This window comes from Bos grunniens, chromosome 19 (genome assembly GCF_055505025.1).
Source record: "Bos grunniens cultivar Pamir isolate PY7600 chromosome 19, Bosgru_T2T1.0, whole genome shotgun sequence".
Taxonomy (NCBI): Eukaryota; Metazoa; Chordata; class Mammalia; order Artiodactyla; family Bovidae; genus Bos; species Bos grunniens.
Genome location: NC_141183.1, coordinates 15,357,774 through 15,370,273, shown reverse-complemented (window position 1 = coordinate 15,370,273; position 12,500 = coordinate 15,357,774). Strand labels below are relative to the sequence as shown.

General features: G+C 39.9%; 1 protein-coding gene across 3 annotated transcripts in view; it reads left to right on the top strand.

Annotated features, from left to right (window-relative positions):
• The first annotated feature begins 325 nt into the window (after nt 1–325).
• The window catches only part of DDX42 (DEAD-box helicase 42), a 35,897-nt gene continuing 23,722 nt past the window's right edge, over nt 326–12,500 (top strand). The window contains exons 1-3 of one of the 3 annotated variants that reach the window (XM_086356972.1): nt 326–496; nt 10,167–10,403; nt 12,130–12,280. In XM_086356972.1, coding sequence (XP_086213098.1) covers nt 10,183–10,403; nt 12,130–12,280 — 372 coding nt within the window. In that variant the 5' untranslated portion in view covers nt 326–496; nt 10,167–10,182. Of the gene's footprint in view, nt 497–10,134; nt 10,404–12,129; nt 12,281–12,500 lie in introns of those variants that run through there. The other 2 variants (XM_086356974.1, XM_086356973.1) reach the window with 2 other exon arrangements.

The following is a 12,500-nucleotide window of genomic DNA, read 5'->3' as shown; positions in this document are numbered from 1 at the left end:
GGAGAAATGTCGCCCAGGTCGTATTTGCTAAGGAGCAGAGTTTAGGGAATCGGCAATTTCATGTGCATGTATTTTCCACCCGAGCCCCTTGTGGGGGATTATTTTTTTTGGCAGCTCCCTGCCACTACTACTTTCTTCACTCCCAGACCCACTCCCTATACGGGCCATGAACACTCCTCACTCAGGTCCGAGGCGTCTGTGAAGTTATCTGGGAGCCTTAAGGCCCAGCGCCCGGGGCGCCTTCCGGGAGCCGTAGACCAGGCCCCGCCCTTCGGCCCGCGCTCTCCGCACTGCGCATGTCCGGTTTTGTTCCCCTCCCCCCTCCGTCAGCAACGGGCCAAGAGGCGGTGGCGGCGGCGGCGGTAGCGAAGGGGGCGGAGAGGGAGGAGCGCGGCGGGACTGGGCCTGGACCGCGCGTACTTCGGGCCGTGAGGTTCTCTCCGAGTCGGCGGTAGCAGCAGCTGCCTCCGCAGCCGCAGCAGCAGGTTTGCGCGAGGTGGGTCTGGACGCGGGGCCGTAACCCCTTGGGGGCACCACAGGCAACTGCGGGGCCTAGTGAGGGCCAGGGAACCGCGGCCTCTCTTAACAAAGAGTCGGCGGAGCTTCCAGGAAGCCGAGGCGCAGGGGCCCGGGGAGGGGTAGGAGTGCGGGACTGAAGACTCAAGGAGCCTTTCGGAGCCTCGTCGCCCTCCTACGGCTCCCGCTTCTCCCACAACTCTTGATGAGGCCCAGTTGGCGGCTTTCCGGAGGCGGCGCTCGCCCGTCCGGGAAGGGATTTGCAGGGTTCTGGGCTTCGGGAGGCATAGGCATGGGGAGGATTCTGATCCGAGCCAGCAGCAGTTAGCAGATGCTGGTCTCCAGATCGGGGGACCTGCCAGGCCAAAGTTGCCAAATCTGAAGACAGTGAAAGGCATAGTCGGTGATCTTTGTGTAGTTTTGAGTGTATCTGTGACTAGCATCAGCCTCCTCACAAAACTTTTCTATGGCCTGCTAAAGAGCCTTTCTAATGTGGGTAAATAATTTATATGGAGTTGCAAGCTTAGGCACCAATAATATAAGGAAGAACAATCATACTAGTCGAGACTTCGGGGGAATCTTAGCTTTCTTATCACCTTAGCGGAAGCTTTGCCCCCTCACCCCTTTGGGCGGTCATTCAGATTCCTCAGGGTTCCCATACAGTTTGTTTTTTTGTGAATGATCTTTGTATATATCTGTTTTCTGTATACACACCACCGAACTCCTAAAGAGCAGAGATGCTGTTTTAATTCGCTTTAACTTTCCAGAGCCAAGCCCAGTGGAAGGTCTTTGACACCAAAATTCATGTTTAGACTTTAAGTGGTGAAGGAAAAAAAATGTATGTTGTGTTTTCCTGTACCCAGATGGGACATACTATGGCCTAATATGCAGTTCATTCACTCAAGAAATATTTTTGTTGATAACTTCTGTGTGCCTATTCCCTACCAGTGTGCTTGGTTTGTGACCCTGACCCTCATGAAACGTTGTAGTGAGGGAAAGAGAGAAAACAAATATATAAATTATACTGTATGTTAGAAGATGATTAATGCCTTAGGTGAAAAAAAATAAAGCTGAAGAGAGGAATGGGGAGATGTTGCCTTTTTAAACAGCATGGTCAGGGAAGTGTTTACAGACAAGCTGATGTTTAAGTGGACTAGATAAGGAGGTGAGGGAGTGAGCCCACCTAGTTTCTGGAGGAATGATCCTTCCAGGCAGAGGAACCAGCAAGTATAAAGACCTTGAAGAGGACAATGCTGGCTTGTTAGAGGAACAGTTACAAGACCAGCATGTTTGGAGTACTGTGAGCAAAAAGGAGGAATTATTAGGAGGTAAGGTCAGGGAGGGGAACAAGGCGTTGCAGGGAGCACCAGATAACCAGGACCTTTTAGGCTGTTGTGAAGATTTCATCTTTCTTCTGCCTGAGATGGAAACTGAGAGTTTTGAGCAGGGGAATGGTAAGATCTGACCTACACTGTTAATAATTCAGTGCAATTTGTGGAAGAGTACAGTTCTTTATGTTTTAGTTTTATCACATCTTTATGTAATCAGCTCTTAGTTTCTTTAAGCTGGCAGAGAGAAAAGAGATGCTTCTAAAACAAGTGTAATCTAGCAGTTACTTATTTTGGCTTTAGAAGAATGTGTTGAAATTCTTGGGTTTTGTACAGATTCTTGCTAAATAATCAGATTTATAGCGTGTGAGTTATTCTCAAGGCAGATTATTAGATAGAGTAGATGGTGATCAACTGTCACTAGAAATCTTACTCCTACTCCAAAAACACAATGTTAATGATAATGAAAAAGTAACATTTTATAATCATTTGTTTTTAGTCCACTATTTTTAAAGTCATTTATATCTTATTTTCCACCATTTCTCAAAACATAAACTAGCCAAATTATCTTCCTTATGTTCCTACACTTATTCTACTTTCCTAGACTTTGCTGTTTCTAGCTTTCCTCCTTGCATCATACTTCTCTACTCAGCTTATATCTTTCCGTGTTAAAAAAAAAATAAAAAACTCATCTTCTGGGTTCTAGCTCTCTTTTGAAACCTGTCCCCATTTGTCAACTTGTAGTGATCTCTGACATTTTCAGTGTCATATGGCACCAGGGTATGGAATCTCTAAGTTGAAAGAAACTTGAGAAGTCTTAGCTTGATATTCTCCATTAACCAGTGGAGAGATTGATTTCTGGGGAAAAAAAAAATAATGATAAACATGACAGCTAATACACATTGTGCACCATTTGCCAGGTTTTGTTCCGGGTGTATTTTTGTATGTGAATTCAGTTTTTCACACCAACCCTATGAAGTAGGTGATAGTCTCACCATCTTAGAGACGAGCAAAGTAAGGCCGGAGAAGCTGAATAACTTCCAAGAAGTTCACATCAAGTTAGTTGGCAAAGCCAGTGTTTAAACATAGGCAGCTTGCCTCCATGGTCTGTGCTGCTTTACTGTGCTGTTAAGATTTTCTACTAAATCACATTTTAGTGCCTAAAACGGTACCAAGCAGGTATTGATACTTTATGCTGTCCTTAATTTTTCTCGTTGGCCAAGTTGTGAATCTCCCCAGGTCTCCTATATGTTGAATAAATATGAATGATGAGTGTATTCTCTGGAAAACAGAAAAGAAAAAGAAAATGAATAAGCCATAGAGTTTGTAACATGGAGCTGGAGAGAGAAAAAAAGAACACAGATAGTTTTGAATAGATGTTGGGTGTTTTAAGACTAGAACAGGAGTTTAATGAAGAAAGTAGCTTTTCTCTGGGAAATCATATTCATGTCATAGTTCTAGGAGTTGGTATTTGAGATGGGCGTTGAAGGATAGGCTTTGGCAGATAGATAAAATGAGAGATCTGGTGGGAACAGAATGCAGGTTGAGGGAAGAGCATTCACCAGAGTGCATGTAAAGCGGTTCATTGCCACAATGGAGAGTCTCATTCCAGCCTGATTGAGTAACTAGAGAGCTGTTGAATTGAAGGGAATGATGGGATCAGAAGTGTGTGGCCAGAAGGTGAGGGGTCAGGGTCTGGAGAAACCCCGAAGGAGGTTTGAGTGCTCACCCCCTTTGAGTGTGACTTTCCCTAGTTCCAAAATATTAACAAACACCTGCCAAAGAGGTGGGAATTCTTATTTTCTCTTATTGCTATTTATTTCTGACCCACTGTTACTTCAGTTAATACTTTACCTCATAGGGCTGTTTCCCTCACTTCTTGTAGGTTAAGGAAGGGAGAGATGTTACCTCTCAGTACTGGGCACAAAACAGAAGGTGATTATTGGTCTACATAAAACATGTTGGTGATTTCTAAGACCCAACTCATATTGCTGTCTTTAAAGCAAATGCTGATACATTTTGCTTATGGTTCTATTAGCTAATTCTTTTCAAAGTAAATGTTTTATTTTTAAAAACAGTATTTTTTAAAGAGAAAAAATGTAACTGAAATTTCACAAGTATATTTGCATTTTAGAGTAGAAACTGAGGTCTGGACAGCATCATTCTCCCTCATAAACCAGATAAAATAACACTCTAAAAATACATGTGTAGTTGAATTCTGATTCTTTGATTTTCAAGGGTGTTTTTTTTTTAACTTGTAAAATAACACATGAAAAATCAAAACCACTTTCAAGTGGCCAGGTCACGGACGCTGAGTACGTCCACACTGTTTTGCTACCGTCAGCACCACAGTGTCCACAGAACTTCTTTCATGTTAGAAAACTGAAACTCTGCCCCCATTAAGCAGTAACTCCCCATCCTCTCTCCTCCTAATTCCTGGCAACCACCCTTCTACTTTGCTTCTGAGTTTGACTAAGTACCTCATGTAAGAGGAATCATACCATATTTGTCCTTTTGTGAGTGGCTTATTTCTTTTATTTATTTCTGGCTGGACTAGGTCTTCGTTGCTGTGTCCAGGCTTTCTCTAGTTCTGTAATAGCGAGGGCTACTCTCTAGCTGTGGTGTGTGGGTTTCTCATTGCGATGGCTTCTCTTGTTGCAGTTTCCAGGCTCTAGGCCCGAGGGCTTAGTTGCCTCAGGGCATGTGGAATCTTCCCGGACCTGGGATCAAACCTGTGTCCCCTGCATTGGCGGGTAGATTCTTATCCTCTGTATGACCAGGGAAGTCCAGCTTATTTCCTTAACTTGACGTCCTTAAGTCTCATCCGTGTTGTAGTGTGTGTCAGAATTTTCTTCCTTTTTAAGTCTGAGTACTACTGCTATATATTTATCTTGCCACATTTAGTTTATTCATCCATCTGTAGACACTTGGGTTGCTTCCACCTTTTGTCTTGTGAATAATGCTACTTGGAACATGGGTGTAACAAATGTCTGTCCCTGTTTTCAGTTCTTTGGGGCATATACTCAGCCAGGAGAGGAAATGCTATATCATATAGTTCTATGGTTAGTTTTTTAATAAGCCACTATAAAGGGAGCTTTGAGAAGACCCATGAATGGTGGACTACATTAATTTTTTAATGTCCTCACTATGTTTTGACTTCCTTATTAACTATTGAGTAGATTTCTCTTCTCCAGTGTTTGCCTAGAGAATGCAAATTACTTTCATTGACTTATAACCTAAGCAGAGGAGGGCTCATTAAAAAAAAAAATGATAAAACCAAATAGAGATGAGGTTGGCCATCTTGTGCTTCTTATATCTGCTACAGTCCCTCAGACCTCTGATTGTTGAGGACCTGTAGCCATACACGTGGACTAATAGTAGGAAAACGGTTCAAGAAAGTCAAAATCAGTGGTATCTGAGGATGACCTGGCTTAGATTTCATCAGGACAGCTGGTTGGCTAGATAGCAAGGCTTATAATAATAGGAGCTGATGGATTTCACAGATACTGGGATGAATTTTGAAGAGCCTGATATTTATCCATTCAACGAAAAATTTTTGAGTACTGTGTACACCAGGCACTAAAGATACTATGTTGGACAAAACAAGAAAGTCCTTGCCCACGTGGCGCTGACATTCTAGTCAGTGGGTTGTAGAAAGCACAATTGTTTGGCATTGCTGGAGACAGTTAATTGGGGAACATGGGCAGTGTGACCTAGATCACACTAGTGAAAGGTGTGGGGGCACTTAAGGGTTCTCAGTCTTTGGGTTGACCCACATCTTGGAAGAGTTAAAGTATTGCATATTTTTAAGCTATTAAGCAACTCTCACCTGCCCAAGGTCATGCTGCTTGCCTGTCTGCAGAAGTTGAATTTTTAAAACCAAGTATTTGATTTATTTCTCTTTAATTTGAGCCCTTTGGTTATTTAGTGGGATTAATTTATGCCCATCCTTTTCTCCTGTCCTCAGCCTAGGGGGAAGTGTTATTTACTCCTTGTTAAAGGTTTTGGTCTTTTCTCTTCAGCTTTCGGCAACACCTTGTTCCTGTGATTTTTCCTGTCATCCTAAATCTTCAGTTTTTCTGTTTGTGTTGGCCTTTCCTCTTTAGCATATAAACGTGGTTAGATGTCTTCCTTAAACAAAAAGCAAAATTCCTCTCGTTAACACCTCACACTCTCTTTCACATTGATAAAAGGCCTAGAAAGTAATCTGTACTCCTCTTGGCCTTGTCTTCAGCCTCTACCCCTTACCAATCATCACTTAACCTTTTCCCTACTGCTTCAACAGGGGCTTTTCAGTTCTTACCCCGCCACGCCCCGTCCCCCACCCCATCTCCTCTTTTGTTATTAACATTGGACATTTCTTTCTGCTTGTAAAACTTCGCACCATCTATGTCACTGTTCTCTGCTACCCTCTGTGTCTCTCTCTCTGTTCTTTTTCAGGTTTTCACATGAGCTTCTCTTCCCGATCCTTCCTAAGTATGGACCTCCACTAACACCTCTTTTCTCGCTCTCTCTGCCCTCTTTGCTGGCTTATCTACATTAGTAACCTCAAATGCGGATATCTCATGTGGTACCTAGAACTCCTTCACAGATCTCTCTCTGCACTTACAGACCTTACTTGCCAGCTATCCTGAGTGCTCCCATAGGTACTGTGAACTGATCTCACTTTCTACCTGCTTCTCCACCCGTGACTTTTCTGGGTTTCCATCTCTGTTAATGGCACTGTCATTCACCCAATCTGTAAAAGCCAGAACCCTCCAAAATTATTCTAGACTCTTCCTTCTTCCTCCTCCTCCTTCCTCCTCCTCAGCTTCCACGTCTGATTTGGTCATTCTCCCCAGTTGATTCTTCCTCATAAATACCTCAGTAAAACATCAGATCTACACCCCGCCCTTCCTCATAGCCACTTCCTTAGTTTTGTAGTACCTTGTTGTGGTTTATCTACATTTTTATGATAATGTCCTAACCACTTTCCTTGTGTCCCAACTTTTCATGCCATCTCTCATCTGATGTCTCTAAAATGGTGATCCAAAACATGTCCTCTTTTTTGCTTAAAATTAATGATTCCTTACAGTTGGCAGAGTATATTTTTGTATGGTGTATTCTTAGCATAGTACACCAACCCTATATCTGGGCCGTTTGTCTTTCTGAACATGTGCATGCAACTTTCCCAAAAGTCCTAGAGAACTCTAGCTGCACTGAACTATTTCCAGTCCTTTGTGGTAGCATTTACAGTTCCTTTGATCTAAAATTTCTCTCGGGCACTTCTTCCCTGGTCTAATACCTCTTCAGGTTTAAAAAATTAACACCACTGTCATCTCCAGAAAAACTGCCTTGTCCCCCATTCATGGTAGGTTGGGTACTCTTCTACTGGGCCATCAATGAATGCGCTTTCTGTAATACCTCTACACATCATTTCTTTTTGTAAGCTGCCTAAAACTACACTGAATTCCTTGAGAATGGGACTGTATCTTTCATAGATAAATGCCCAGCGCCCAATACAATGCCTGAACTTTCTCAACAGGCTTTCAATAAGCCATGAGATTGTTCATGTAATTCTTAAAATCTACCAACGTTTGTTTTTTCCATCCTTCCTTTACCTATTTCAATGGCTTCTTTATTACTAGATTTTTATTATGCATTATATACAGAAGGAAAAGGGATAAAATTCAGAATCCAAAATTTAATGGATTAATTACTAATAGCCTCTTATTACGCATTATATACCCTAGGAAAAGGTTAAAATTCAAAATCTGTAATTTTTGTTGCTTAGGAACAGCTTTTGGAAGGCCAGGCTCACAGATTGGTTAAACAGTACTCTCAGATGCTAAAATTTTCTGGCTTGTAAATCTTCTAACTAAATATCATCTCACTAGAATTATGTTGATTCCTCTTAAGGAATTCCAGAAGAAGGCAAGAAATGGTCTTAATTATGTTTGAGTAAGCTATTACTTATTAAGTGCTTTCTCTAACCGTGAATATTTTCTACGAAAGGTCCAAAATGAGTAAAGACAGTCCCTACCTGGAGCTAAGGGTAGAGATTGACATAGCATAGATCAAATTCAATACTAAACAGACTGAACCAAGTACTGTGTAACAGCAGTAAAACAAAACCGGTGAGCGGGGTATAGAACCAGAAGAGCAGAGCATATTGTTCCTGTTCCTAGTCACTTCAACAGTGCCATCGTAAAAAGCAGTTTTTGAAACTCTTTTCACATTGACTTCAGAGTCTTTTATAAAAATATAAACTTTTCTTATTAATGGTAAACTTTAATACCATTATTAAAAGAGAAAAAAAGTAAAATTCAAATGATTGGTATTAACATTTTGATAAATAGCCCTCCAGCTATCTTGGTACAGGTACACATTTTTACATTGAATCATACCACCAGGCTTGTTTTACGCCCTTACCATGTTACTCAGTGTATAATGGACACTTGTCCATAAATGTGAAACTTCAAATGCACTTTCCCTTTGATAAGCATTTGTGTTTTTAAAAAATTGAACCTAAGGAAATAATAAAGAGTATAGACAAAGACACAGGATATGTTTCACAACTTAAAAAAGAAACAGAAGTAGAGAAGTGTATTTATTCACATAGTCATGTGTATCATAAGGTGAAGAAATCAGTAAAACAATTTGTACAGTATGGTTTCAGTTTTGATCTTAAATTGTGTGTGTGTATACACACGCATAGAAAAAAAAAGCAAAATATATCAACAAAATTGTGTATCTGGGAGAGGAGTTTCAGATAGTGTTAAATTTTGTTCTTTTTTGCTTTCTGAGTTTTCTGCTGTTCTGTGAAACTTAGGTAACTTGTTTCATTAAAAAATAGTTTTTTGAAACCAAGACTAATAAGATAAAAAGTTTTATTTTTAAATGAGTTTGAATGATGCTCAGGAGATTTCTTTGTAATCTTTAACAGTAGGCTAACTGAATAAGATATTCAACTGGCAATCAAATCTTTTTGAAGGGTATGATGTTAAATACTGAATTCCTGTTCCAATTGAGAGCTCAGTAAAATAAATTACGGTGTCTTCGGTGTTTTAGGAAATGTGACTGTTTCAAGGGGAGAGGAAGGGAGTTCAAGAGGGAGAGGAGTGTATGTGTGTGTAAAAGTATGACTGATACCCGGAGAGAAAGGGGGCTCAAGATGGAGGGGAGGGGGTGTGTGTGTGTGTGAAATTATGATCGATTCCCATCGTTGTACAACAGAAACCAGCAATTTTGTGTACAACTTTACACAAAATTGTAAAGCAGTTATCTCCCAATTAAAAAATGTGTATCAAAAAACAAGAAAATGTGACTGTTTTATTAAGGTTCAGTTCAGTTCAGTCGCTCAGTCGTGTCCGACTCTTTGCGACCCCATGAATCGCAGCACGCCAGGCCTCCCTATCCATCACCAACTCCCAGAGTTCACTCAAACTCAAGTCCATCGAGTCGTGATGCCATCCAGTCATCTCATCCTCTGTCGTCCCCTTTTCCTCCTGCCCCCAATCCCTCCCAGCATCAGAGTCTTTTCCAGTGAGTCAAGTCTTCGCATGAGGTGGCCAAAGTACTGGAGTTTCAGCTTTAGCATCATTCCTTCCAAAGAACACCCGGGGCTGATCTCCTTTAGAATGGACTGGTTGGATCTCCTTACAGTCCAAGGGACTCTCAGGAGTCTTCTCCAACACCACAGTTCAAAAGCATCAATTCGGTGCTCAGCTTTCTTCACAGTCCAACTCTCACATCCATACATGACCACAGGAAAAACCATAGCCTTGACTAGACGGACCTTTGTTGGCAAAGTAATGTCTCTGCTTTTGAATATGCTGTCTAGGTTGGTCATAACTTTTCTTCCAAGGAGCAAGCATCTTTTAATTTCATGGCTGCAGTCACCATCTGCAGTGATTTTGGAGCCCAAAAAATAAAGTCTGACACTGTTTCCACTGTTTCCCCATCTATTTCCCATGAAGTGATGGGACCAGATGCCATGATCTTCGTTTTCTGAATGTTGAGCTTTAAGCCAACTTTTTCACTCTCCACTTTCACTTTCATCAAGAGGCTTTTTAGTTCCTCTTCACTTTCTGCCGTAAGAGTGGTGTCATATGCGTATCTGAGGTTAGCATATTGCATATGTGAAGTCCAAAGTTAAAATTTTTTTAATTGAAGTATAATTGATTTACAGTGTTGTGCCAATCTTTTTTGTACCAAAATTAAAATTTTAATTGAGAGGCAAATGTTTAAAATTGTAGGTAAAGGTTGGAAGAGACATGAACATCAGTGGGCTGTTCACTTTTATATAAAGTTAAATTTGTCCATGTGTCTTGTTCCTAACAGATCAGTCCCTGACACCATGAACTGGAATAAAGGTGGCCCCGGCACCAAGAGGGGCTTTGGCTTTGGCGGTTTTGCCATCAGTGCTGGCAAGAAGGAGGAGCCGAAGCTCCCGCAGCAGTCCCATAGTGCCTTTGGGGCAGCCAGCTCTGCTTCTGGCTTTGGAAAGTCGGCTCCACCCCAGCTCCCTTCTTTCTACAAAATTGGTTCTAAACGGGCCAACTTCGATGAAGAAAATGCGTAAGTGGTAATAATATCTGGTAATTTAGCAAGGTTAGTCTTTGAGGTATTCATTCCATCAAAAAAATTGAAGCAAAGAAACCATTTGTTTCTCAAATAATAACGACTTCTTAAATTGGTTATCTCACTGAATTGCATTGTTCCTAACAAGTTAAATTGTTACATTCACTCATTCCCAAGGAATATAATACTTGTGTGGTCCTTTATTTTTCCTTGTTCCAAAATGGATTTGAGGCCATTGAAACCTAAATATGGCTAAAGTGTTTTGTTTAAAATTGAATTATTTAATTTACATGGTTTTTGATGTTCTTCACTGAAGTTTTTTATTTAAAGCATAGAAGTTGTTTGGTAAACACAGGCAGTTATCAGAACTGGTAGAGACATAGTTTGACTCAACACCGAAGTCCTTAAAACTGTTAAACTGTTGTGTTGTAACATCTTATAGTGGTAGGAAAATCTCAGATTTTTGCTCACAGTTCTCAGGAACCATATTTACCAGTTACCTTTTGTAACTTGATTGTCTAATAAAGTGATTGTTGAAAAGCTGGGGTTTGAAAGTTTGAGCTCTAATTCTTTACAGATTTTAAGTTCTTTTTTTTTTTTTTTGCCAGATCTAAAGAAATGTTGTATTGCTATTATTTCTAGCCTGGTCGTTACACTGTTGAGCTTTTTTTTTTTTAACCTTCAAGATCACAGTTTTTAACGTATTTAGCAGCATTTTAAAAAATTGGTATATTATTTAGCAATTAAGTTCATAACTAAGTGTTTAAGATTTAGCAAAGTCCAGGATCATTATTCTAGAGACCAGTTTACCAGCTCAGGGATACATTAAATGCAACTATTGTATAGAGAAATATGCATTTGTGTGTGTGTATATAGCATGTAAGAATGGTTAGAGCTTTTAAAATGAAGACTTGAAATGCTTTGAAGTTTAGACTGTAGTTTTGATCTCTTTAATATTCTGTTGTATTACTCTTTCATTTAATTCTGAGATAAGCTCTAAACAGTATTTTTGTTTTGTTTTAGTGTATAGCTATATCAATATTCTTTTCTGGGATATCTGTTAGAGGGAAAGTGGTACTTTTTCCAGATGTTGAAGTTGTTTTCTGAATACATAACACAGTATGGTGAGGAAGTGTGGTTCGTGTACAATGTTATATTAGTTTTGAGTGTACAACAGAGTGATTCACAGTTTTTAAAGGTTATTCTCCTTTTATAGTTATAAAATAATGGCTATACTCCTGAGCATTTATTTTCAATTCTAGAAGTTTTTTTGTTGGTTCTTAGAAAATAGCCCAGAACTTTTTAAGAACATCTCTAGCCTTATGAATTTAATCTCTAAAAGTTTTTAAAGTGTGGTGAAAAATAAACTAGGCTTTTGATATTTCATACAAAAGTATTTTTTCCATAGCATGCTTTAATATTTGCTGTATCTGTTCAACAGTGATATGCTGTTGATAATTTTGTATTGGAAACTCATCCCTTTTGACAGAACTAGAAATGTAATTTTTAGCAGACAGTACTGAAATGGAGAATCTGCTGTGGTTTTTTTGCCGTATTAGAATTTGGCATATATCAAATGATACTTAATAATTAAGTCCTAAGCCTAAGGACCAAAATCTGTTAATGGTAACATACATACCATAATAAAAATTTTGTTAAATGAAAGATTCACCCACCCCCAAATTAAACATTCACTTTATCAATCATGAATCTTAATTTTCAGATATTTTGAAGATGAGGAAGAAGATTCTAGCAACGTTGATTTACCTTACATTCCTGCTGAGAACTCACCTACCCGCCAGCAATTCCATTCCAAGCCAGTAGACTCTGACAGTGATGATGATCCCTTAGAGGCATTCATGGCTGAAGTGGAGGCAAGTATCAACTCTGTTACGTTAACATCTTTAGCAATTAGAAACAGGTCAGATTAACCTAGTGCTTCAGTCCTCAGAATTTGTTTATTGGCCCTTTGTTGAGAGAATTTTGCTCTTGTATTCCATAGTTTCTTAAATATACTTGCATGGCCCTGTAGCATTTTCAGAGATGATTGGTACCTAGGAATGTGAACTGTAGCCCTTGAACATAGTGGCTCAA